Source organism: Rhipicephalus sanguineus, chromosome 5 (assembly GCF_013339695.2).
Source record: "Rhipicephalus sanguineus isolate Rsan-2018 chromosome 5, BIME_Rsan_1.4, whole genome shotgun sequence".
In the NCBI taxonomy this organism is placed as follows: Eukaryota; Metazoa; Arthropoda; class Arachnida; order Ixodida; family Ixodidae; genus Rhipicephalus; species Rhipicephalus sanguineus.
This window is the reverse complement of record NC_051180.1, coordinates 95,622,934-95,647,890: the sequence shown is the minus strand read 5'-3', so window position 1 is coordinate 95,647,890 and position 24,957 is coordinate 95,622,934. Positions and strand designations below refer to the sequence as shown.

The following is a 24,957-nucleotide window of genomic DNA, read 5'->3' as shown; positions in this document are numbered from 1 at the left end:
TATTATAATTAAAATATTTTCAAGAATGCAAAATTTCATTAAATTTCCGCTGCTTTAAGGCTGCCTCGCGAAAGCCGCGCCGTTCTTCTTTTTTTTTTTTTGGGGGGGGGGGGGCTTTTTTGATGATTTGCTTGTTAGCCCGGTAGCATCTGGCAACACTGGCTAGGAGTTCTTGCCTTCCATGGCCGCTGGATTGTCCAGAGTTGCACGTCTAGGGCTGAGCTGAGCAGCGCCAAGGTTGTCGGTGGAGGCCGCGTTCTCATTACTGTGTATTGATCCCTTGCATTCCCATAGTATGTGTTCAAAGGTAGCTCGTACATCATATTCTTTGCACTGATCGGCCATGTGTATATCTGGATATATAACATGTATAGTAGTGCTGGACTCTTACATGATTTGGTTTGTAACTGTCGCCATTGGACAGACTGCGACCATGTTGAAAACATTACCACTGAGAAATCTTGTACTACAAGCGGGCTTCTCCACACATACACTATACTTGCAGAGAAGCCAGTTTCAACAGGCGCTTTTGGCGAGCAGTGCAAATGCACGCACGAGCGCTCCCGCATCCCAAAGAGCGCAGCAGTGTAACTTCCGGTCGGCGGCGTCATATTCGGGAGTGTCACGTGACCTGAACCGAAATGTCTCGTATGACGTCATTGGTAGATCTCCACGTCGCTGTCGACTCTGGTTCTGGCTGTGGTGATGCTGGCAAAATTGTGAGAACCGCGAAGAGGCACGGCGTGAGTTGCTGCCCCACCTCCAGTGACACGTGCCAAACCACTGACACTGGCTAAAAAGCGATACTTACGCAACGCCAGGCAGAACGTTACCCTTTCGTTCACGTTTTGGCGGCGCTATGACGTCATTTGTGACGTTTCTGCTCGGGTCACATGACTCTCCCGCATGTGACGTAGACCGGAAGTTCCGGAATCGCGCACTTTGGAATATTTAAACACAAGCCGCACGCACGTGCAGTCATGCAGTCATGCATATGTGCACAATATTAAAGGTACGAGCGCAAGTTCTATGCGCTCTTATGTGCTAAATACTGCAAACCGTACGCGAAAATTGACCGGCGTCCCGCGTCCGCGGCGTCAACATGAGTGATGCAAAAAAATCATCACAATATGGCGTCACCATATGACGTCAGCATGACGTCACAGATCGCAAAAATTTGTGACGCCATAACCATCTCTATCATATACAAATGCCCTGCAATATAAAAGCCTAAGATAGAACTGAGTGAGAGAATTCACGCGCGAAACACGGGGAAGTTAAACAGGCCGAGCTCGATATGCTGCCCTGCAATGGGGAAGGAGAAAGGAGTTCGAAAGATGCTGAGCAAAAAAGATTTTGGCACTTCGAATAGATAAACACACGCAAAAAGAGTTGTAAAAAGGTGTTCAGGATCCAGTTTGTGAGAAGTCATTTGGCCTGCACGATAGCTCCGAGTTCACATATCTTGCATCCATTGGCCCATAACATCTGTCTCAACTGTGTTCTTAATTGTCCTACACTGAACACGTATTTTTGCTTATATAGCTTTCACATTTAGCTTATCTCCCTTGGTCTTGGTCTTGGACCAATATCCTTCTTTCCGAAGAAAGAAGGATATTGTGAAAGGTAAACAAGACTACAAGGCGAGTTCGTTTTTGCGCAGTAGCCACAGTCGCTTCTTTTTGTCTTTCTTCTTTTTTGCGACGCTAACTACTGGCGCCTTGTCGTTCAGCATAAACCTTCCAGGTCCTCTATTATCAACACGGGCTTTCAATCAACGAGACCGTCAACCAACCAGTCAAACGTGATTCATTTATTCAAGCAAGCAACGAATACAACAAATCCCCGATTTTCGGGCTCCCATTCTGCCGTGAACATCGTTTTCTTGTGCGCAAGAGAATCATCGCACCAGGAAAACCATTCCTTAGCGACATCCTTCGAGCGGCCTCGTCTTCCGCGCTCTCTCTCTTTCTTTTCCGGAGGGCAAGCGCGTTGCACGACAAACATGGAACGAAGTATCCGCCTAGATATCGTCGCGTTGAATAATGGACTTCACGTACGTATAGCGGACGCAGATGCGAGCGCGCGGTCACGGGCACAATGGGCACGCGCCATATAGAGCGCGTCTTGCTCGATCAATTTTTCACTACCGCGTCGGCGTTGCCGCCACACGAAACGCGTAACCAGGAGCTGGATCGTGTCGCCAAGCCGGAGGTCATCAATATGACCGCGCGTACGCTCCGGAAGAAGAGCTCAGGCGTCGTCACCGCAGGGTCTGTGGACCGCGAACGCCACGTAGCGCTCAAAAAAAAAAAAAGAAAAAGGGCCGCGAATGGGGAACGTACAAAGGACGTCAGTCCTGTCTTCAAGGTCTTGCTCACACTTTATGGAGATATGGAGGCGGTCATAAGTGTCACGTGGAAATCAGGAAATCATCGTTCCAGGCAGTCAAGGAGCCTGTGGAAGCGTTCCTTCTGCATGCCGTAGAAGTAAAGACTGTCGCCGCAATTTTGTCTTCACTCAACTACGGTTGACGTTTCACCCGTCCAACGCCGAAAACCAAGGCAAACAACAACGACCGACAAAAAGGAACATGCACCGTATCGACAACACGTTTATGAGCTCTCGAGCTACCGCATCGTCGCGTTCATAACCACGGAGACAGGCGTGTACAGGTGTCCAGACGATACGCACCCTGCGCAACAATGCGGGCTGTCTTGATGTCAGTATAAGGTGTGTGCCGGGTGTCCCCATCCCTCTGGCCATGTCTCTGCAGGCGGCGCACCAGCAGAACCACTGAACTACACTGAAACGCTACGACATTACGGACAAAACCGGATGTACTTCCCACCACCACACAAATCACTGGACCAAGAGGAAGCTGTTCGGTGACGGCAGCTTCAGACTACTTCATTCTCCTGACTTTGCATCCTTCACCTCTCCCACCTTACACAGTATCCCTCATACCGCCCCTACTGAAAACGAAGCCCACAGCGTATCACTGCACCTGGAAATGTTCACGCCAACCGGGCTATCCCCCTATTCCTTCCACCTCATTTTCCTCCTGGGAGACTGCGCTGACCAGATCATAGCCTCAGGAGCAGCGTCGGCTGATCCAGTGGGTACGTGGAGTGGCGCAAGCCATTGGGGCCCTGAACTAAGCGCTCCGACCTACGAGGAAGATAGCATATCCTTCTGTCAATGGAAGTTTCTTCTCTCTCACACACACACACACCATGTTTGATAAGCCGTTCTGTGCCAAAAGCAAGAAACTCATACAACCCCGCTGCTAATGTTACAGTTATGTTGCAACATTAGCTGCTAATGTTGCAGCTACGTACTTTTGTACTTGGCCCTGCTACACCTTTCTGAGTGACAATGGAATAGTCTCATTATTGACGTATGACTCTTTACGAGTCATATGCCGCAAAAATTTTTCGAATCCGTCAAGTATAAGTGGTGTTACCAAATTATAGAAATCACGTTCCGCAGCTTTCTCCCTCTACTCAACGCCGCTAGCGCGCGGAAAGCTAGGCAGGGAGAGGAGGGAGGGAGCGCGGAGGTGCGAGGCTCCGCCCAAGAGCGCCGGCGGAATTTTTTTCTTCAGTTTTTTCTCTCTGACGTCTGGGCGCAACCACGTGGTCTGTGGCGCAACTTCCGGTCGGCTCGCGTGTCCTCGTCGAGCGGAGGAGCGGAGCCCGCGCGTGCTTGAAAACTGCGCGTCGTGCACCTCGAACTGCCGTAGTGTTTTCATCGCTCTGCCAACCATGGAAGCAAACCTGCGCGCGCGTTTGGAACGAATGACAGCTGAGATGGGTTTCGACCCATACTCCGATACACCGCCTCGTAAGACGGCACTGGCAGACGACCCCGAACCGCCGCCATCACCGGACGCCAGCATTGTTATCGAAGAAATGCTGCACGCCTGCCTAGGTTGGTCGTGAGAACGTGCCGACGATGCAGTTCCCAGCTGACGAGGCAACACTCGAACGGCTGCCACTCTCAGCGGCAACCGGCGATGGTCAAAAGCACAGAAATATTCACGTTTTCGGCACTGCGCATGGTGAAGAAAACGGAACCACGCAACTACGAGCAGACGAGCTGTCGGTGAGACCGGAAGTGCTATGATTAATGTTTGTTCGGTGTTTTTAACGTGATAACAGAATATAAACATACATATTATCTACTTATAGAACTCAAAATTAACAACGAAAGTAATAATGAGGGTGTTATCGTGATTATAACATCAGCCAATGGTGGAACTGCCGACAATCGCGTCATATTTTGCGGACTAATACATCATTTGTCGAGAGAAGAGGGAGCGATTTTCAGCTGACTGAGAATTTATTGTAAATTCCAGGCCGTGCGCATCGCTATAATATTTGGCTCGCGTGTTTTCGGGAGCCTCGACTACCGATCGGCAGCGCTTTTTGAGCATGCTCGAAAAGTGTTGCAGGGCCCCTTTAAAGATGCCCTGCAACACTTTTACTAGTAACCATACCATCGAATGGCTTTATTAACGGAGTTTATTGCCTCTGAATCGACTGCCGTATTTTTTTTTCTGAGAATCCGTCAGGTACGAGCGGAGTTAGTAATTTGTCGCACGCTTTAAGCGCTTTCTCTCTCCTTTCGTATCAGCGAGCGCACTGACAGCTACGCAGGAAGGGCATGACATGGGGGCAAGAAGCTGCATCCGTTCGTCAGGGCGCGTCATGATCTTGAGCACTTTATTTTCGTTGTTTTTTTTTCTTCGAACGTGCGGCTTATCTTCAGCGTGATAGCGGGCGAGCGCGCAGGCACGTGGTGGCATCACGCGGCGGCCACAGTAACTATGCAACTCACGATGCTCATATCAGCCAGTGGCCGTGGCCTTTGGGTTTATGGTGCGGTCATTTGGGTTTAAGGCAACATTTTTTAAGAGAAAAGCGAGCGATTTCTAGCTGACTTTGAGAATTATTTGTAAATTCCAAGCCGCGTGCTGCGCTATATTGTTTGGCCCCCGTGCTCTGAGGAGCCTCTACTAGCGATCGGCAGCGTTTTCTGACCATGCTGAAAAAGTGTTGCAGGGCCTCTTTAAGGAAGTTATTTGATTGGTTGGCTGACGACGCAGCGAATGAGTGCCTGACTAAAGCTAAGCGTTAGTGCGCCTGCAACAGCTAAGGTAGCAAGCGTTAATTAGCACTAACCTCTTCTGGCCCTGACCACAAGTTCGCGCGCGTTATGGTGATTCACAAGTATATTCACTGGCCAACTACGTAGCGTCAAACCTAACATTTTTGTTATTGTCGCTGTGCCATCGTCCACTCTAGCTGTCACTATTTCGAACAGCACTTAGGGTTTTCATTTGAAAACTACACAGTAGAGCTTCGTACCAAGCTCAGCAAGTGCGCAATGTACAAGGAGTGACGTCCTTGCATTTGTGACTAGTAGTGTTTGCACCTATTCGAGAAGCCTCTTGCCTGAATCCACTCGCCTGTCGTATGTGCCTCCGAGATGTCTAATCCCACAAAATTTTTTTGCCTATACATAGCTAATTATTTTACTGCCACTGGAGGCGATAACTTTACTTCTAAAAGTAAATGTGCTTGCCTGTCAGGAGGATTCTCAAGCGAATGAAGGCACTCTGTGGTCAATTCCATTCCTAATATTGGCAAACCAAAAGTTACTATCGACACTAAGGTCACTAACCTCAGTGTCACTGACAGCGACAGGTCGCAAGCTTCTCAGACGGCTCGTTCTCATCAGGCTTAACCAATCAGGTATCGAACGCAACGGCGTGGCCCGCAACACAACGAGCGAGCTTTGACACTGCCACTCGGCTGTCTAACTTGACTACATCCGTATCCCACTCAAGTTCATGGCATACCTGACGACCTGGAAAACACAGAAGGTTACAAGCCTTAAGGAAGCTCCGGGCAGAGGTTCCAAATGACGCCTGGCCCTGTTCCGAAGAACCTTCATCACGGCTCTCGTTAGTTCCTGGTCTGCAAACCCAGAGAGGAAGTATCCCTTACAGACAATTTCCTGGCCAGGTGAAAGACCACCTCCAGCGGAACACGGAATGCCACAGGAAGCGCCGAAGAGGATGTCCTTGAATACACAGTACGAAGCACCTTTTTCCTTCGGGACTGATGTCCCCAGCACATACAAGATATAAGTGCACTGTGGCTACGTCCCTTGTAGGAATTCCCTCCAGCCTCGGAGATACAAATGAAATAACCGCAGAGGGCCCACCATCCACAGCGTGGATGAGTTAATGGGGAAGCTCAGGATGACGTCAGAGGCGCGTTGTCGTCCCTGTGGCACACTGCGTTGAGTAATGCGTACAGCACCCAGAAACGTATCGTTTAATTGAAGGCAATCGAAGTTCGTAAAGCAACTGCTCGAAAGGATCAATTACAACGAAAAGAAACAGAAAATTACCTTCCTGCAGTTGAATCATGCGCGAGTCCTAAGCGACAGTAATGAAATCAGCTGGTATTATCTTCCACCGAGTTCTTGTTCAGGCTGCGCATGCGCCGCTTCCCACCGTCGCTTCCGCACGAACACGACGTGAATGCTAAGGACAAGGTATATTACTGAAGTACACTGCGGTCTTTACATACATACATACATACATACATACATACATACATACATACATACATACATACATACATACATACATACATACATACATGCATACATGCATACATACATACATACATACATACATACATACATACATACATACATACATACATACATACATGCGTGCGTGCGTGCGTGCGTGCGTACAGTCGCGATCATAAGTTTGGAGCTCGCGATCGCGTGGCGGTGTGCATGCGCGAGCCGTCTAATGGCTCGTTGCCTGCTGTCGAGAGCCTCGGAGTGCGCATGCGCGGCCATACTATCTCGCTGGCCTGCTTGCTCGCTTGCTGCACGCCGGCGCGCGGGCCGATTATTGGAATTTGTGGCTGCCGCCACCAGTAGTGCTTTATCGCGAAGCAGCGGCGAGGCAGCCTGGAACTACTTGGTCCGATCTCGGGGCTGTTTCCGAACTACATACCATTGAATTGTTCCCGGCGACGACCGCTATCGCTGGCAGAATGTCACGTTCGAAAAAGCGCTAGCCGTTCACTCGAACATGCTCATGTATTTTCACCGTGCCATTGCGTCTCCCTCCTGGCGAACAAACACGCTCTGTGAAAAGCCTCGCACACTGAAATGTATACGATGAATTTCGCGTATTGTCTATTCGTGGCTAACAGCGCGAACGCGAACGCGAACAGCGCGGCGCGCTGTTCTCATCGCGCTCTGATTCTGACGGGAACAAAAAAATGTTAGATGGTTCTTTATTGTGTCGTCGATGACTCTACAGTGGCTTTTGATCACCGTAGTGTCTACAACCACTTGAAAATAAATGAGAAACAGCAGAGAATGTAGATGCCGCATGTTCGCGTTGCTTTCCATCCCCACGCGAGCGCGTGGTGAATAGCCTAACCCTAGGCGGGGCGATTCGCTGCGGCCGCTCCAGGAAATAAAGTGAAAACGGTGCAGCGGTCACTTAATGTGTCGGCACGCCCGCCTCGCTATTGCTGATAAAACACGGCAGCTGACTGCGCGTCACGGGCCGCTCACGAGTATAAGGCGAATGTGCCAAGCAGTGCGCAGCAATGTACCCGGCTATAGCTCCGCGCAAAAATACCATTTTTCCATTTGCTTGCGTGTGTTTGTGTAACACGTAAAATCAATATACATCAAAATATGATTAAAAAAAACGGTGCTGATCATCGGTTCTGCGCATGAGCGCTTAACAGGAGCCACAATATCAACCTGTTATTTGTGTCATATATTTCGAGCGGAGTTTAAAATAGACGCGTAGTTGGAGTGACAACAATTCGCGGCAAAGCATCACCCTTTCCACTTTATTTTTGACAGCGCCACGCGAGTATCGGTCGAGTTGGGGTATGAGGCTATTCGCCACGCGCTCGCGTGTTCCCTTTCATATCGCTCACGATAGTACATACATATATACATACGTACATGCCTACATAATACACACACAAGTGACGTGCCATACATCAAACCTTAAATCGAAGTTTTTTTTTCTTCCAAATTCAGTTCCATGTTCGCCCAAACGACAGCCCGCATTGCATTCCGCGCGACCCCACAGCCTTTCACGACCGACTGGTTCACGCGTCAGACAGCGTCCGCAGCGAAACCCCGTGCGGTTCCTCCGAAAGAGCGTGAAATACGCGCCACGAATGCGCTCGCGGCAGCCTTGTCTCATATTTCGCACTCTCGGAGATGTCTTTCCTCCGACAGAGGCGAGGTCGAAGGGGGCACCACATATTTCTCGTTCTAGCGATGGAGAAAATCGAACGGTGATAGGGAGAAAGAGAGACCCGTTGCCCATAACTACGGCTGGGACTGGCGATAGGGATATATGTTCGCTTCCTCTCTTGCCCACGGTGCCAGGGACACGCCCATATGCAGGCATTCGACGAAAGCATATACGAGCCTTCGCCACGTATGTGGCTCCGCTGTGTAGCGGGGCTTCATGGGCGCACTCCGAACCCGTGGATGAGGACCACAGGAGTTCTGTTATTGCGATAGCAATTATATGGACACTCGAGGCGCATTTTTTAGGCACCATCATGTTCCGTATAAAGTCCGAATCGAAAACATCGCCCCGCGCGTCGTATATATATATATATATAATTATATATATATATATATATATATATATATATATATATATATATATATATATATATATATATATATATATATATATATATATATATATATATATATGTGCTTGCATAATGTTTGTATGTTTGTACAATGTTTGTATCTTTTCCACTCCTGTAATAACCCTCAAGGAGGGTTGACAGTATTCTGTAAATAAATAAATAAATAAATAAATATATATATATGTTTTATGTGCGAGTGAAAGCTTACGAAGGTTATCGATGGGCGCGGCTCAAGCAGAGATGAAACGCGCGTGCCGGCTCCATCGGACGAAGGAGATTGAAGGGGCGCCAGTACACTCTTACCACGGTAACGTATAAATATACCGATAAAAGTGAGTGACGGATAAAATAACAGTTACATCGTTCGTCTTTTTTGATGTTTTCGTTATTTCGTCTCGTTCTATCGGTTACATTGCCGAAATAAAATGCGAATGGATGCGTTTATCGGTTACCTCGGCCGTTTATCCGTCACCCCGGCATGTAACTTGTATATTGTAACCCATGTGTAACGCATACACTTTTTTGGTAACTTATAACCGAGATTCCAAGGAGACCCAACTATATGGAGTGGAAGTTCGCAACTTACACATGAGCAAAGTGCAGGATAAGTTGCCTTCGTGCCCGCATGGTTAGTCGGCCTAATAAGAACGTGCACATTACTGAGTTACAAATTATGCCTCAAGGCGCCTCACTCAATGAATAAGCAGGATGCCATACCGGAACTAGCCCGCAGGCAAATGTGGGAGGAGGGAATGGGTAGGGTGTGATAAGCGACACCCAACGTTGCACACAGAGGAGGTGAATGGGACAAGGAAGGAGTGAAGGGAGAGAGGAGTTGACACCGTGGAGAACGGAAGAGAGTTGCGTGGAGACGACATTACGAGGGGGCGGTGCGGGAGAAGGATGTACGCGACGTTGGGCCAAATCGAACTTTGCTTGTCGGCTGCTTCTGACCAGCGTTGCAACAGCGAGGAGAGATAGAGACAGTAGTTTGAGGTTGGGAAAAACGCTTGTCCGCGTATCTTTGCAACCAACAACATTCTGTTTTGGGCATATATGTAAGTGCACCATGCATAAGAACAGTCCCTAATTTTTATCACAACAATAACGAACTTTTTTTCTGTACGTCACCCATTGTCCACAGTTCCAATTCTTCTCCGCCCCCCAAAATCCTTCGCGACGCCGTGCGGGTAATCCCCACTCTCCTCCGTTAATTTCTACTGGACAAATGGGCAACACGGGCCCCTGAGCGAGTGTTCGCAGTGTCACTTGTTCATATCTGTTCATATTTGCATATGTGATCGACTCATGCCTTTTAAAAATAAGGAAATGCTTACTTCTATATATACGGCAGGTAATATAATGAACCTTGCTGGTGTCGTCCGCAATTTTTCGATCGCCGGTGCATGGGCGATATATGTAAAATATTTACGCATTCTACTGAAACACGATATTTGTGTACATTGCAACACAAATTGTTTATTGCTTGTAGTCTCTGAAAGAGGAACTTGTCTATTGTGATAAACTGATTTTACGGTGGCGATTAAGGATTTTTAACTTCTTTGTTGTGATGCGCGTTTTGACATTAGGAACGGCAACTGAAAGTCAGAACACTTCAGTCACCAGAAATTAAAGTGCACATGGTCATTTGACTCTCCGATGTACACTTAATGTTAAACGACATTAGGCTTTGCATGTCTAATGTCTGTCTAGTGACTCATTAGGAGCGCACCTAGTCGACACTAGATACTCAAGACTCATTTTCATAAGGGTTGTGCGACAATAACGACGAATATTGCAGGACTTACAATAACCGACTTCTCGAGTATCACAAAATCAGCGATCTTCTCACACATCTGCCCTTGTATATCTGTATGAGAAGGCGAAAGCCATCTTTTTCTTCTCAGTCAATGTATTTATTCTCCCCCGTCCACCTGCGAAAGTTTTATGCACCTAATGTGGTTTTGGACTGCCTCCAGGACGGGATACATTGCAAGCTTTCTGCACCTTCCCTGGTTCTGCACCGCCTCCATGATCGGCTCACTTTTTACTAAGCGATAATGCAATGACGTCATCACGTGCCGTGATGTTGTGTGACGTGGTGGGAACGTTATAGTGATGCAAGGGATGCTCATCGGCGTCCCTGCCGAACGTGGTCTGCATCCCACAAGAACGCTTCGACGAAGGGAACGTGTGCCTCACAGCCCGAACAACGTATCTATCTATCTATCTATCTATCTATCTATCTATCTATCTATCTATCTATCTATCTATCTATCTATCTATCTATCTATCTATCTATCTATCTATCTATCTATCTATCTATCTATCTATCTATCTATCTATCTATCTATCTATCTATCTATCTATCTATCTATCTATCTATCTATCTATCTATCTATCTATCTATCTAACCATTCGACTAAGTAAATATTTGCTTCGCCCTCACCTGCCTCAGCGAGCGTGCCTGTGTGCAGATTTTTTGTAATGGTTCAGATGATGAGGTGTCCCGACTTCTTTCTTGTGTCCGTGTTTGCGCGCCTTGTGCTTTTAGAATGAATACTTACCAACTAGCTCAGCTCTCTGTTATTCTAAACCAGTGCGTAGTTGCCCCTATTTATTTATTCCACTGGATTTCTTAGTCGTCCTCTTCATTGGGTATTTATGTGCATGCAATTCCTGGGAGTGTTAGCCAGCGCCGTTCGAGCGGCGCGGGCTAACACTCGCAGATAAAGTCCCCGGATAATTTTTGAAAAGTACCGTCTTTATTTTAACCGGGTCGCCGAGCGCCCTCCTCTCCCGCCTCTTGTCTCGGCGCTTTTTTCGGAGCGATGATTGGCCCCTCGGGCCGTCGCCCGGAAAGGCGAGCGAACCGATGTTTTTCTTGTGCTTTTACTTTTCGCCGGCGCCATCACCGGGCCGTGTAGCTATTGCAGCGTGTCGCGTAGCAAGGGATTTTCGGTGCGCGTGTGTATTTTATGTGGCTTTTTTAACACGAAAGTGTTTTATGCCGGGGTCCACCAAGTACACCTGTCACGGATATGACGTTGATAAAATGGAGGCCAACGGATGAGAAAGAAAAAAACAAAAAAGAAATGATCTCCCGCTGGGAATCGAACCAATGCCATTGCGGCCGCGACGGCAAGCGCCCGACGCCCTACCGACTAAGCTAAATCGGCAGAGGCAGAACAAGGCGCGAACGCGCGTTATGTCTTTCACACATTCTCTTTCGCACGGTGCTCTCTGTTGGCGATGTATAGGTAGGCGGGGCAGAGCGGAACGGTGCCGCCGTATGTGAGAGGTGAAAAGAAGTAATGGTTCACGATCGACATTAGAGTCTTTTAGCAAGTTACGGAAATACGGTACCTAAATACGGTAAGGCAGTACGGTAGCGTTCCTCCTTTCCCACTGGTTGAAAAGACTCTATTTACTGGCGCTTACTCCGAGATTGCGCGCGATATCGGAGGTCATGGTTAAAACATCTCGGTGTGCGTCGGCGCGCTGGCATCGCCGAGGCCGAGGCACCCTTGACGCAGTTCGTTCTTTGCCTTTCGCTTCGTGTTAGCGTGCGTCGGCTCATCGGAGTAGTTAGTGCAGCTTCCACGTGCACCAACGGGATTTCTCCGCCGCCGACTGCTTCGATTACGAGAGCACCGACTAACAAAACTGCTGCAATACGCGTTGCAGAAAGGACGCGATTTCGTGCCTTGGTGGAGCGAGTCCAGCGCCTGCGAGACAGAGGCCAGCGGGACGCACGCGTTTGCGGCTCAGGCTACGAACCTCTACCTCCCGTGCTGCTGAAGCGCAGTGTGTGGTAGTGTATGCATGAGCGCAGGCGTCAGTCACCCATTGCTAAAAAGCGCACCTCGTGCCGTTTCTCTCCTTAAATGACGGCGTTTTGAAGAAGTGCATATCGGGTACCAGTGTTGATTATGAGCTTGTTGATATTATCCTTATGCGGGATTCACGATTCGCTGTGTCCAAATATATGTTCACAATGTCAGCTACCAAAACGGTTTAATCATGATCATGGACGTTAGTCTTCGCGATAGACATGCCGTCAACATGGGTGCATCCACGTCAAGCGGTGCTATAGCGGCCAAACACGAATAGACATTGTACAAGCTTTCATATATCACTACACAATAAGCACTACTTCTGTGAAAACACGTTTCACTTTCGTGTTATACCGATTCATATGACGGAGGGATCAGCCATGTTTTTTATGACAGGGTGCTACGCGTTTCACTGCACCAGCCGGCGTGAAAATGTATTCATGCTGTTCACCATTCCGCGAGGAAAAACTGACGCCACGCGTAGAAAGAAGTGAATCCATTAGACCGGCCGTAAGAACTTCGTTCCGACCGAGCATACTGTGATCGGTGAGGTACTGTGTATTCCTTTGTACTTAAACGACTGTGTATACTGGAAGCTTGTTGCAACTTCATGAGAATGCGGACAATCACTTATTTCACTTATCATTTTGAGTCGTCTTGCACATTATTATTTTCATTTGGTGGCGTTGCCATGTGCGTTGTAGTAAAGCCTGCTGGTGTGCGGAATTCGCATACAATTCGCATACAACACTCCGCTATGCTTGCCTTGCTTTCGCTGACTGTTGCTTTCCTTCACAGGTGATCTGAATTGTATATACTTTTAAATATATTTTGAAAAATATTTCCAATTTCATGACCTCGGTAATTTAGAAAATGGTACGAATTATGTCATTCCAGCTATCAATCACAAAATGACTACGTCCTTTATGGCCCAGCTTTACAGCGCTAAATATTTATTCAACACCGGTATCTGAAGGCCTCATGAAGTGCCATGGACGAACTAGCATAGACGCTTCCTTCATCTACAGAACGTAATATTTCCATAACTTAATCTAGTTGTCCATTAGCGTCAGTAATCATCCAGCGACATAACTTAGCCGCGAAGTAAAACACGTACAAAGCGAGGAACACGACGACAAAACGAGCGTTGTGTTCCTTGAAAATTTGCGTGTTTTACTTTTATTTGTGTGTGTTGGTGTTTTACTTAGTGAATACAAGCTAGGCCAGCAAACCGTTCTGTTAAAACGTATCTGCCAATGTATTTCCAACATCGGCTCGACGCTCAGTGCTGCCTGGGGAACTACGAGATCGCGCCGTCGCACACCGAGTCGTCAAGTACGCCACCTGTTGACAATGCGCATGTTTCGCGGATGAAACCCTACTTCTGTCGTGCTTCTTTGCCAGACTTGCGCCTACACGGCGCTACAACGCCTAGAGGTCCCGTTACAGAGAGATGAATTGAAAGAAGACGAAGAGCCGGAGTTGCTGACAGGCGCGCGAGTGTGTTGGTCAGCCATCCTGACTCTTTTTACAACTGTTCTCTGTAAATACTCCTTGTGTACACTCAAACAACCCGTTAACAGTATATGATGTCTCTGTGTCCCTTTCTCACTCACCAGCAACATTGTTAAGTTCATAGAACATCAGACAATAATCGATGGGAGGCGATGAATCAAAGACTTCAATTAGAGTTCATGCTGGCCTACACGCCACAGTTCTCGAACTTTGGTCTTTAAATCATGGCTGGTGTCGCAGGGCCCCCAGGTTGATTTGCGGGACATTGGTTACTTGCTTACCATGTTCAAAGGCACTACGCATCGGCGTTATCGGAGAGGCACCTCAAAAATTAAGATCGCGGCAATGGTAGCAGCTGTAAGTGTGAACCACAGTCTCGTCCCATTGAATGGGCTACGTATCAGGGACCGATTTGCTTGTTAGTCATCTGTTAGAGTGCGAGCAGGTGACCAACGCACAATAAACCCCGTGGCACATAAAAGTTTCGGCAGATCCCACTCATTGTGGGATTCGGTCTTACGCGGATTAGTCAGCAAGTAGCTGTGAATGCTGCACTTTTTAGCCTTTCAGTCAAGCGTTACGAGGTGGATCGACGTGTTTCTGTAAGTCGAGCTGTTGTGTGCGCTTACCAGGCACGCCGACTACTCTGGCATTTAAAGGGGTACTGACACGAAATTTTTCACTTGTCGTTGTTTTGCATCAAATGAAAGGTGAAACCCTCAAGAGCCTAGAAAGGGTAGTGCTAAGCGCGAGTCAACCATGAAAAAGTAATTACAGTATGCTTTTAAATCTAGTTTCGGTTCCCACTGTACCCTGACGTCACAACACGGTATGAGCTTCTCGTCACGTGCTCACACAATATACGCCTAGTGCGCGCCGACGGAAGCGCCATAGGCGGCGAACTCAATCATTGCACTCGGGAAAGCAAGCAGACGGCCGCCGTGGTTTCCTACGTCGTTGTACGTGTGTATCCGCGTTGTTCACGTTTCCATAGTGAAATAAGCAACGTTCATCGTGTATGTGGTGGCCGAAACTTCAAAGGATGTCGAATAACAATTGCTGTGGAGTGCAGTGCTCAAACACCTACAAAAATGAGCCCGGAACACGGTTTTACTCACTTACCGCAAGGCCTCCTGAGCAAGAGCGACGGAAGCAATGGATCGCCGCTGTTCGTTGGCAAAGACGAGCCGCTTCGTCATTGTGCAGGTTAACACGTCGCTTCTTGTTCTAATGCTTTCGTTCTGTCATATCGGTGCTCGCTGGATGCACTCGATCATGTTGACACGGGTAGACGACCAAAGTTATCAGCCTGAGCATGCGTTGGTTCGGTTCGACCGCCGTGCAGGGCACTTCGCTCAAACATTCTATATTTCAGAAGTGTTGTAGTTCGGGCGAGTTGGTCATCCATGAACTTAGCTTGTACTAGCGCGGTACATGTACCGCGCTATTACAAGCTAAGTTCTATATTTATTATTTACAGAAACAGAAATGCAGCAATGGTTGACTTCAGAAAGAACAAGAAGTGATTGAGACGTCACCTTTGTAAACAAAACAAAGCGGATGTTCACCACGAGCCGCACCTCATAGCTGGATCTTGTTACGCTGGTCTGCGCGACGCACCTTTGATATTCACCGGCATGACGATTCACTCCACGCGGACGTTCGTTCTCCTCCGCAGTCGGTCATCACATGTCTTCTCGACAACCCTCTTCAAAACTTCTCACTGTCATCTCTTGATACTTAACTCACAGCACTAGATCATCAAACAACACGTCTTCTGCGGTAGAGCGAACGATGCTATCACTAGAACGACATAACTTCATCGCCGACTAACTCCTGACTCTGCCCCGGCGCCTGCTGCGCTTGCATTGCCTGTATCGGCTCACGCTTGGGTTCGGGAAGGTGCGTATGATTCGTCTGTGCGTAGCACAGCGAAAGCTAGAGAAAGGGCGAGATCCTCTCACCGATTCGTCTGCGGAATCAGACGGCGCCGCTGGCTCGGCTTTGCTTTCTCGAATATGCCGATCTTTCGCGTTCGTTGGCAGTGTCGGTGGCGTTTTCTGCGGAGAGGGTAAGAGGCGCGCGGGCGCGCTCCCGGCGCCTTTTTATACTTATCTTTCGATTCGCGCGCTCTGTCGCGCACGAACCGTCGGCGCCAGGCTTTCATGCCGTCGTTCGAAGTCGGCGACGTGCGCTTAGTTAAGCGCTCGTTCGTGACAAACATCGTGCACAAGTCCACTTTCGTAGAGGCCCGCGCCTTTCCTGCAGCTGCCAGTGCAGGATTAGTTGTCTGGCACCCGCACGAAGGGGAAATAGCAGCCGCGAACTTCATTCATTTCCTCACAGCAAAGCTGTGCAAAGCGCTGTCGTCTGCTCGGCTTCCCGCACGTACTGTCGGCGGCGCCCGCTAGGTGGCTGTCAGTGGCGCCTCTATAGGCGGTGCACAAGGCGTATACAGTGACGTTTCCACGGCCGCTCCGCACCATGGCTCCGTTGGTGACGCACAATTAAGTGGCCATCTCGGAAGTTTTGCTACCTGGGGTCATCACAACTAGCCAGCCTGCTGCGTGAAGCCACCGGAATTAGTAGTTACGGTCCCTAGATCTAGGGACCGTAGTACTGTAGCCTGACGTCAAGCTAGTGTCGATGTCGGTAAGTGCGCCTTGGAAAAATTGACTTTAATATTAAAATAAAATATCTTATTAGCATTTGCCGAGCTTCGCACTTGCTCACAGCCATCTCTGCATATAGAGATTTGTATGGCACAGCAAACTCGCCTTCGAACAAAAGGTCTCAGTACCACTTTAAAGGATAACTTATGGTCTGAGGTAACGCCAGCACTCATGTTAGAGCACAGACGTCTTTTTTATTGAAACGAAGTGCACGCTACGGTGTGATTATTCACATTTCGCATTGCTCGGCTCCGAAGCAATACACTAACGAATGCTAGGTATGATATCCACATCCTCGCACGCTGCGGTTGTGAATATCATGCGCAGCATACATAGTGTATTATTCTGTGGCCGAGCAACGCTTTAATAGAGCTTGATGAGTCATAGAAGTATATATGGAGTGTTTGACTCTTATAAAAGTGGAGCCAACACTCCAACCAAATTCGACGTTAAAGGAGTACTGACACAAATTTTAAATGTTTTCGGATTGTTGCTCTAAATAAAAACACTGGTGTTGAGAACCCTAGAAAGAGTATTGTGGTGCCTGGGAATGCACCGAATACATTTTTATTACTGCTACCTTAAAAAAAAAACACCTTTGGTTTGGATTTGAAGGGTCAGCTTCTCAGTGACGTGTCATCGCAGTATGACGTCACGGGGAGACTAAAGTCCCTAGATTTTTCCCTCTTCTTTTTTAAGTACCGACAACCATTGAAGCGCCGCCGACGAATTTTATTGGCTAACGCTCGTTTTCGGTAGCCATGTTCTTCCTAACGCTTTTCCAGCACCTGGTGAAACGCGTCCCCTGCTGACTTGACGGGTGTTAGACGGGAGGAGAAAGGCGCGTCGCGTTCGCATACTGTCCGCTGAAAGATGCGTGGCTAACGTATTTATACATACGTGGCTTTGTAAATCTTCCAATTTAGGAAGAAAATGGCGGCAGACGCCGGCTGCGCGTGAGAGAGGGCCGGGAGAGGAGGCAGATCTTTCGTCTGCTCGTGGTGCACGTAAACAACGATGATCAAATGGTCATCCAGCGACACCGACAGTGATTTCTGCGATTTAGGCTGCATGTAGGAGTTTGCAAACTCAGTTGAACCAGCTGTGTTGTCTCGTCGGGATAATGCCCATTGCGGTGGGGTTGGCTTGCAGATGCTCAGCGACGAAAACTTTGAAGTCAAAATAAAATATTTTATACGTGTTGCCTAACTCCGGTGTGTAACACTGCATACCAAGAAAACGAAAAATGTCCCTTTTGCGATGTCTCAAAATCGTGTCAGTACTCCTTTAAGACGATGTGACGTCTGCCTCACAGGAATACATAAGTAATGCTTATTACCTTGTTATAAAATTAGACAACCAGCAACGCTACCACAACTAACGTTGCACCGACTTGCATAGGGTCCTTTTCGAAAAGTTTCAAGACCTGGCATGGCTCTGTAGCAGAATACTTTATTGCCACGCCGAATGCCTGGGTTTGATTTCTGCTGGGATCCTGATTTTCATTCTTTGCATTCGTCGAATCAATGCCGATGACGCCGCATTTGCTTGACGCTCTCCCGTTTAAATTACCGATGTATGTTCTCGTCGTTCCTGGGTAGACTGTGTGAGAGAGAAAATAAACATCTTTATCTGGGCATCATCTCATGTGGCGCATACCGCGGCCCGTGGTATACGGGTATGTGTCACACGTGACTGGAGGAAAGCTTTCATGACGTACACTCCAGGATTTTCGCGTTATTCATGTCATGACCAGACAGACAAGTTCATCATACCCTCCTATGCCAATTTCGGCCAATACCAAGTTAAGGAGCCCACGAGAGTGCCCAGACGTAGGCGGCTAGATAGATAGACAGAAACGCTCAAAGTGCCTTTGGTTCGTTAAGAAATGCTTCGCGTTTGAAATAAAGGGATACAAGGAATTGGCCACCCAGCTGCGCTCTTCCTTCAGGCTTTCCACTACTACTGCGAAGCTGTTTTTTTTGTGTGAGTGGACAGGGCTCGGGCATCAGCTGCAAGCCATGGCTACCTGGAATAAGAAAGTCACCCACCTCTGGGCGAAGAGAACGCGCGCCTGGTCGGGCAATAAAGTAATTCCCTCTTTCTGAGTGCGCGCAGGGTCGATCGCGCATCTCAGGACTTTCAATAAACCTTTGCATCTATCCATCCAAATGTCCTTTGAAGATAATTTTCTTGTTGCATTCGTGGCGACACACTGCGCACAAACCGGCGCAGTCTCCGCCTCCTCCTTAGCTAGCCCGGCGTGACACGGCTGCATACTGCACCACGCCTCCGATAAGGGACAGCGCCACCGCAGCGTCACCGGAGGCTTACGTCACCGATGGTCGCTATAAACCCAAGCTGCCAAGCTCGGAAGTTATCATTCCTTCGCTAACCATTCGAGCACAGCGTCGGTATGCTCGCCTCGCTGCTGCTACTACGCTAATAAGCAGTCGTTATGTTTTATGTTGGGATGCGTCCTTCCATCGACACGGCATCCCACATCTGGTGACCTGGACGTGATTGTAGACATAAGGTGGTTCGGGCCTCCGTACGTGGCCGTGGTAAGCTTCAGCGTGCGGAAACAGATGTCGTACAGGGCCTCGTTGTCGATGCAGAACGTCTAGTCGGTGTTCGACAGACACAAGGTGGTTCAGGTCTCCGTACGTGGGCGTGGTAAGCTTCAGCGTATTGCACCGACAACGAGGCCCTGTACGACATCTGTTTCCGCGCGCTGAAGCTTACCACGCCCACGTACGGAGACCTTAACCACCTTGCGTCTTCAATCACGTCCAGGTCACCAGATGTGGGATACCAGTCGAACACCGACGAGACGTTCTGCACCGATAATGAGGCCCTGTACGACATCTATTTCCGCACGCTGAAGCTTACCACGCCCACGTACGGAGACCTTAACCACCTTGCGTCTTCAATCACGTCCAGGTCACCAGATGTGGGATACCAGTCGAACACCGACGAGACGTTCTGCACCGACAATGAGGCCCTGTACGACATCTGTTTCCGCACGCTGAAGCTTACCACGCCCACGTACGGAGACCAGAACCACTTTGTGTCTGCAATCACGTCCGGGTCACCAGATGTGGGATGCCATGTCGATGGAAGGACGCATCCAACATAAAACATAACGACTGTTTATTAGCGTAGTAGCAGCAGCGGGGCGAGCATACCGACGCTGCGCTCGAACGGTTAGCGAAGGAATGATAACTTATAGCTGGTGGATCGAGAGGGTCGCATTGTACGGCTCGACCACGGTGCCCGACACCTTCGGCGAGGGGACGACCGAGAAGGTGCACATGATGCGGTCCGGGTACTCCTCGCGAATCTTGGAGATGAGCAGGGTGCCCATGCCCGAACCGGTGCCGCCTCCGAGCGAGTGCGTGAGCTGGAAGCCCTGCAGACAGTCGCAACCCTCGGCCTCCTTGCGAACGACGTCCAGCACGTAGTCTACGAGTTCGGCACCCTCTGTGTAGTGACCCTTGGCCCAGTTGTTGCCCGCACCGCTCTGGCCGAAGACAAAGTTGTCTGGACTGAAGATCTGTCCGAAGGGTCCGGACCTCACGGAGTCCATGGTGCCTGGCTCCAGATCCACAAGGATTGCACACGGCACGTATTTGCCTCCATGAGCTTCATTGTAATAGACATTGATGCGTTCCAGCTGCAAGTCTGAGTCGCCGTGGTAGCTGCCGGTGGGATCGATACAATCCTCATCGGAGATCAACTCAGCCATCCCGGCATACGCGCCTCTACACGCCTCGTGGCTGACCGCTATGTCTGGCCCTTCATGCAGCGGGATTATCGCACCTGGGCGCGCTCCTGCATTCAATGCTAACGCGCTTAAGTCACCAGGCACGTCATGTCCCCACTCGGAACATTCCGTTCAGCCCTCAGGTCGGTTTGAGCACGTCCACCTCGACATCATAGGACCCTTTCCCCCGATAGGACCCTATCGCTACTGTTACACCGCCATCGATCGGTACACTCGATGGCCCGAGGCATGGCCCCTCGAGGGAATCACCGCGGAAGACGTCTCCTCGGCCTTCTTCACCGGCTGGATTGCTCGTTTCGGCGCCCCGCCGCGTATCCACCGACCAAGGACGACAGTTCGAGTCGCACCTTTTCAGGCTCCTCGGGCTGACCATCGGTTTTGAACGCTTGAGGACCACCAGTTACCACCCCTGCGCCAACGGAATGATCGAGCGTTTCCACCGACAGTTCAAATCAGCCATTATGTGCCACCCGGACTCAACTCCTTTTGTGTTCAAGGAGCTAGCATCGTGCACGCACGCTTTCCCCCACGACGACATCGTCCGCAGGCCTTTCCAGCCACCCTACAGCGGACCCTACCTGGTCGTCCACCGCGACGACAAAAACTTCACTCTGAACGGGAACGACGTCCGCTTCTCGATTGGCTGGCTCAAGCCCGCATACATCGCTGCGAACGAACCGGGCAGCGCCACTCCTTCCACAGGCATCTATCCATGGCCGCCGACGTCGCAGCCCTCTCCTGTCACTACACGCTCTGTACGTCTGGTACGCCTCCCAGCTTTCTACAGACCCTGAGGACTCTGCACTCCGCGGGAGGGGGGGGGGAGTGATGTGGCGACACTGCGCACAAACCGGCGCAGCTTCCGCCTCGTCACTAGCTAGCCTGGCGTGACACGGCTGCATGCTGCACCGCGCCTCCGATAAGGGACAGCGCCATCGCAGCGTCACCGGAGGCTTACGTCACCGACGGTGGCTACAAACCCAAGCCTGCCCAAGCTGCCAAGCTCGGAAGCTATCATTCCTTCGCCAACCGTTCGAGCGCCGCGTCGGTATACTCGCCCCGCTGCTGCTACTACGCTAATAAACAGTGGTTATGTTTTATGATGGGATGCGTCCTTCCATCGACACGGTATCCCACACATTAATTCATGATTTTTCAGATTCAATACCTTAATTCACCAATTAAAATTCCTTGAACCTCCGCGACAAAAAAAAAATTTGTTGTGCCCAGGGGCGTAGCCAGAAATTTTTTTCGGGGGGGATTCAACCATACTTTATGTACGTTCGTGTGTGCGTTTGTATGTGTGTGTATATATATACGCAAGCAAAATTGAAAAATTTCGGGGGGGTTTGAACCCCCCCAACACCCCCCCCCCCTTGGCTACGCCCCTGGTTGTGCCAGCTTCATTGCCGCCTGACTCTAGAACACCGTCGTAGTATTAACGGGAGACAGTGTAGATGTAGGTGGTCTGTTCACGAATTATTCGCCCCGAGAACTTTGAGTGGCGCCCTCTCACGTGTGACGCCAGCAGGAGGACTCGTGCTCGCTACGTGAAGGCTGCTCGATGGTACCGGCTAGTCTGTGATGCTCGAGTTACTGAAACGTAAGTGGCCATGTTCACATAAAACCATTTCCACTGAATGTTCAAGCGAAATGCTCCGCGAGATGAAGCGGAGTTGCCGTTATAGAAGCACGTTCAGTGTCGATTGCTCCTGGTGTCGTCTGCTAATCATAAAAGTGTACATTAAATTTGCATTAATTTGCAGAACAGTGGGCCTTCATCCGACAAGACCACCGGATCATGATTTGTGGCTCTATGGGCCCTACCATAGAGCACTGTTGATGTATATAGCGGAAGCCGGTCTCTATCTGTATATTTAACTATGTATGCCGTTGAGCAAACTCTTGAAAGTGAAAAAAAAAAAATTGGGGGACGCTTAAGCTTCGCCTTTAAGAGTTGAACGCGATAGCGATATCCTGCCCCTAGTGCGCACTTTGAACACTACGAGTGTTTAACAGAATGCGCGCACTAAGGTGTGTGCCTCACGTAATGGGTAGCATGCTTTAAACCAGGGGCAATTATGCGCGAGAAACGTTTTCGAAGTTGCGATGCACCCACTACGTGGTCTTAAGGTAATACGCGCAGTAATGCGTGTGCCTTCTATAATAGATGGCTGTATTTAAACCACCAAGTCGTTATGATATTGACATGGTGTGACGCCCGATGGCAATGTACGCTTGTACCACGCAATATTACTGCAATATTACATTTCGTACTGTGACACCTGTATACAGGACGCGTATTTTTGGGAAGCATGAAAGTTACTTTCAGTGCAGCTCTAAGCAGAGGCGTGGCTGTGTGGTAGAACACCTGCTTGACACGCAGACGGCCTGGGTTCGATTCTCGCTCCGACCCAACATTTTCATTATTTATTTTACTTGCAGCTTTTTCGATTTTTCGGTCACGGACAAGATGATGATTTTTCGCTCACAACCAACGGTGCCGACACCGACGACGGAATTTTCTGCGATACGAGCTCTTTAACGCTATCGCGTTAAAAATTGCATGTACGGCGTGGATTTCTTTTCCTGACTGTTCTGTGACAGTGGCGCACTATGAATGACTTGTCGGCCGATCACCGACTTCAGTGTTTGGCCTTCGGCTTCCCTGTCTGCGTCATAACGCTGTGGCGTGCGGCGCTTGTTAGGTTACCAAGTCTGCTCCGTCGGTTCAATTCCCTTGTTCAGTTTTAAGCACATGACAAACGACGTGTGATGTCCTTCAAATAAATCAAGTGATCATTACAGGCAACAACCTTTGATTAGACCTAAGTTTTCACCGGCGGCTGCGTAAGGACGTCGTAATTAAGTACTTCAAATTTGAACAAGACAATAGAAAGGTTGGCAACACAAGGAAAAGGGGATGCGCGACGGTATGAAATATTGACAAGTTGCGCGGAGTTATTTTATGCAACATATTTTATTCTCTATACGTTAATAAATCAACGTTTTCTGGCTCGTTCAGGGTCGTCTGAAAGTATGCTGATCAGAATAGTGTAATCATACTAACCTAGACAAACACGAAGCCTATAATATGATGTATCTGCAGTAACATAGTGTATATGCCACTCCCAACGGTCGCCTCCTGATATAGCGTGGTGCGGTCATTGTGCTAAATAATGTTCAATCTTGTTACAGTGCGGTAAAGAATAGAAGTAAATGGACAAAGGAGTCAAATAGAGGGTGGGAAATGGCGCTCTCTCTTTTCTTCCTGTTCCTGGTCCGTTTACCAATCTCCGCATTCGTGCTAGGTAGTACAATGCCTGGGGAAATATGCTCTTATCCTGGGTGTTTTCTTCTAAGTTAAAGCATCTCCAGAACTGAAAAATAATTTTACAGTTCTACAAAAAATAGTTTTTCCCCTCCGAAAAACCCAAACCTGTTGCGCAAATATGTTCTGCGATGATCCCCAAAAAACATTTTTTTTTTACTTTTGGTGATTTATTTGTTTATTTATTTATTTATTTACTAATTTATTTATTTATTTATTTATGAAAAAATATGAGAAGTTAGGCTACGTTAGAGCCTGCTATCCCATCATCATGATAGTAGTATCGAATAAGTACACAAAGACGAGAAAATTAGGAAGAAGAAAAAAAATTAAAAAATAATCAGAAGCCCTATGTGGCGTATAAATCAGGAGCAGATTCTGAGGGCATAGTCCAGTACATATAACGGATACAGTGTATACATATATTTTTTTTTTTCGTGCACTTACATATATCGCGACTATGACATATGTTAATTAATAATTCAACACTATTAAAGGGAGCAATAATAACGACTATAAACAGTTCATTAAACTTTCCCCATTGGTTGTCGCACAGTGGCGGGCGCCGGCAATCAAAATACCATGGAAAAGCCACACCAAGAAGTCCGAAAAGGCGCGTAACGACGAGGAAGAGGGCATCACGAGACGACCTTGAAAAATTCTACCCAAGACGCGCACACAGCCGATGGCCAGGAGCGTGAAAGAAAGAAGGAAAACCCGAATACATGGAGTCCAGAGCCGTATATGGGGATATACAGCTCTGACAGCTTGTTATTTAACTCTGTGCCCGAATAGTGGGAGGGGACGTGCCAGGTAAGGTTCCCGTGCCAATGCTAGTGCAATAGCGCCACCTTCTCGTGTGTGTGTTTTTTTTTTCTCGTCCCCCCCCCCCTTTCCCCCCAGCCCGTGGCGCGTAGCACCTGCTGAGCCCAATTCTATAGCCGATCACAGCCCTTATGAAACCAAAACCGTAACCGTTTCGATGAAACCAAAAACACGATGCTTCAGCCACGTTTTCGGGAACGGGGATGGATGGCTGCCGTACCTTGCGGCTTAATTCGGGTGCTGCGGCACAGTA

At 48.8% G+C, this 24,957-nt stretch overlaps 1 protein-coding gene and 1 long non-coding RNA gene across 3 annotated transcripts in view; one reads left to right on the top strand and one right to left on the bottom strand.

Annotated features, from left to right (window-relative positions):
* Positions 1–11,246, top strand: part of LOC119394019 (uncharacterized) — a 218,210-nt gene extending 206,964 nt beyond the window's left edge. For both annotated transcript variants that reach the window (XR_007416064.1, XR_007416063.1), the window contains one exon: positions 10,718–11,246. This is a non-coding gene — a long non-coding RNA (uncharacterized LOC119394019). The remainder of the gene's footprint in view (positions 1–10,717) is intronic.
* Positions 11,247–19,987: 8,741 nt separating this feature from the next.
* LOC119394859 (tubulin beta-1 chain-like) lies at positions 19,988–24,518 on the bottom strand. Its single transcript, XM_049415999.1, has 2 exons — positions 24,461–24,518; positions 19,988–20,523 (listed from the first exon to the last, which is right to left on the bottom strand). The coding sequence occupies exons 1-2, from the start codon at positions 24,516–24,518 to the stop codon at positions 19,988–19,990; spliced, it is 594 nt and encodes a 197-aa protein (XP_049271956.1).
* Positions 24,519–24,957: the final 439 nt, after the last annotated feature.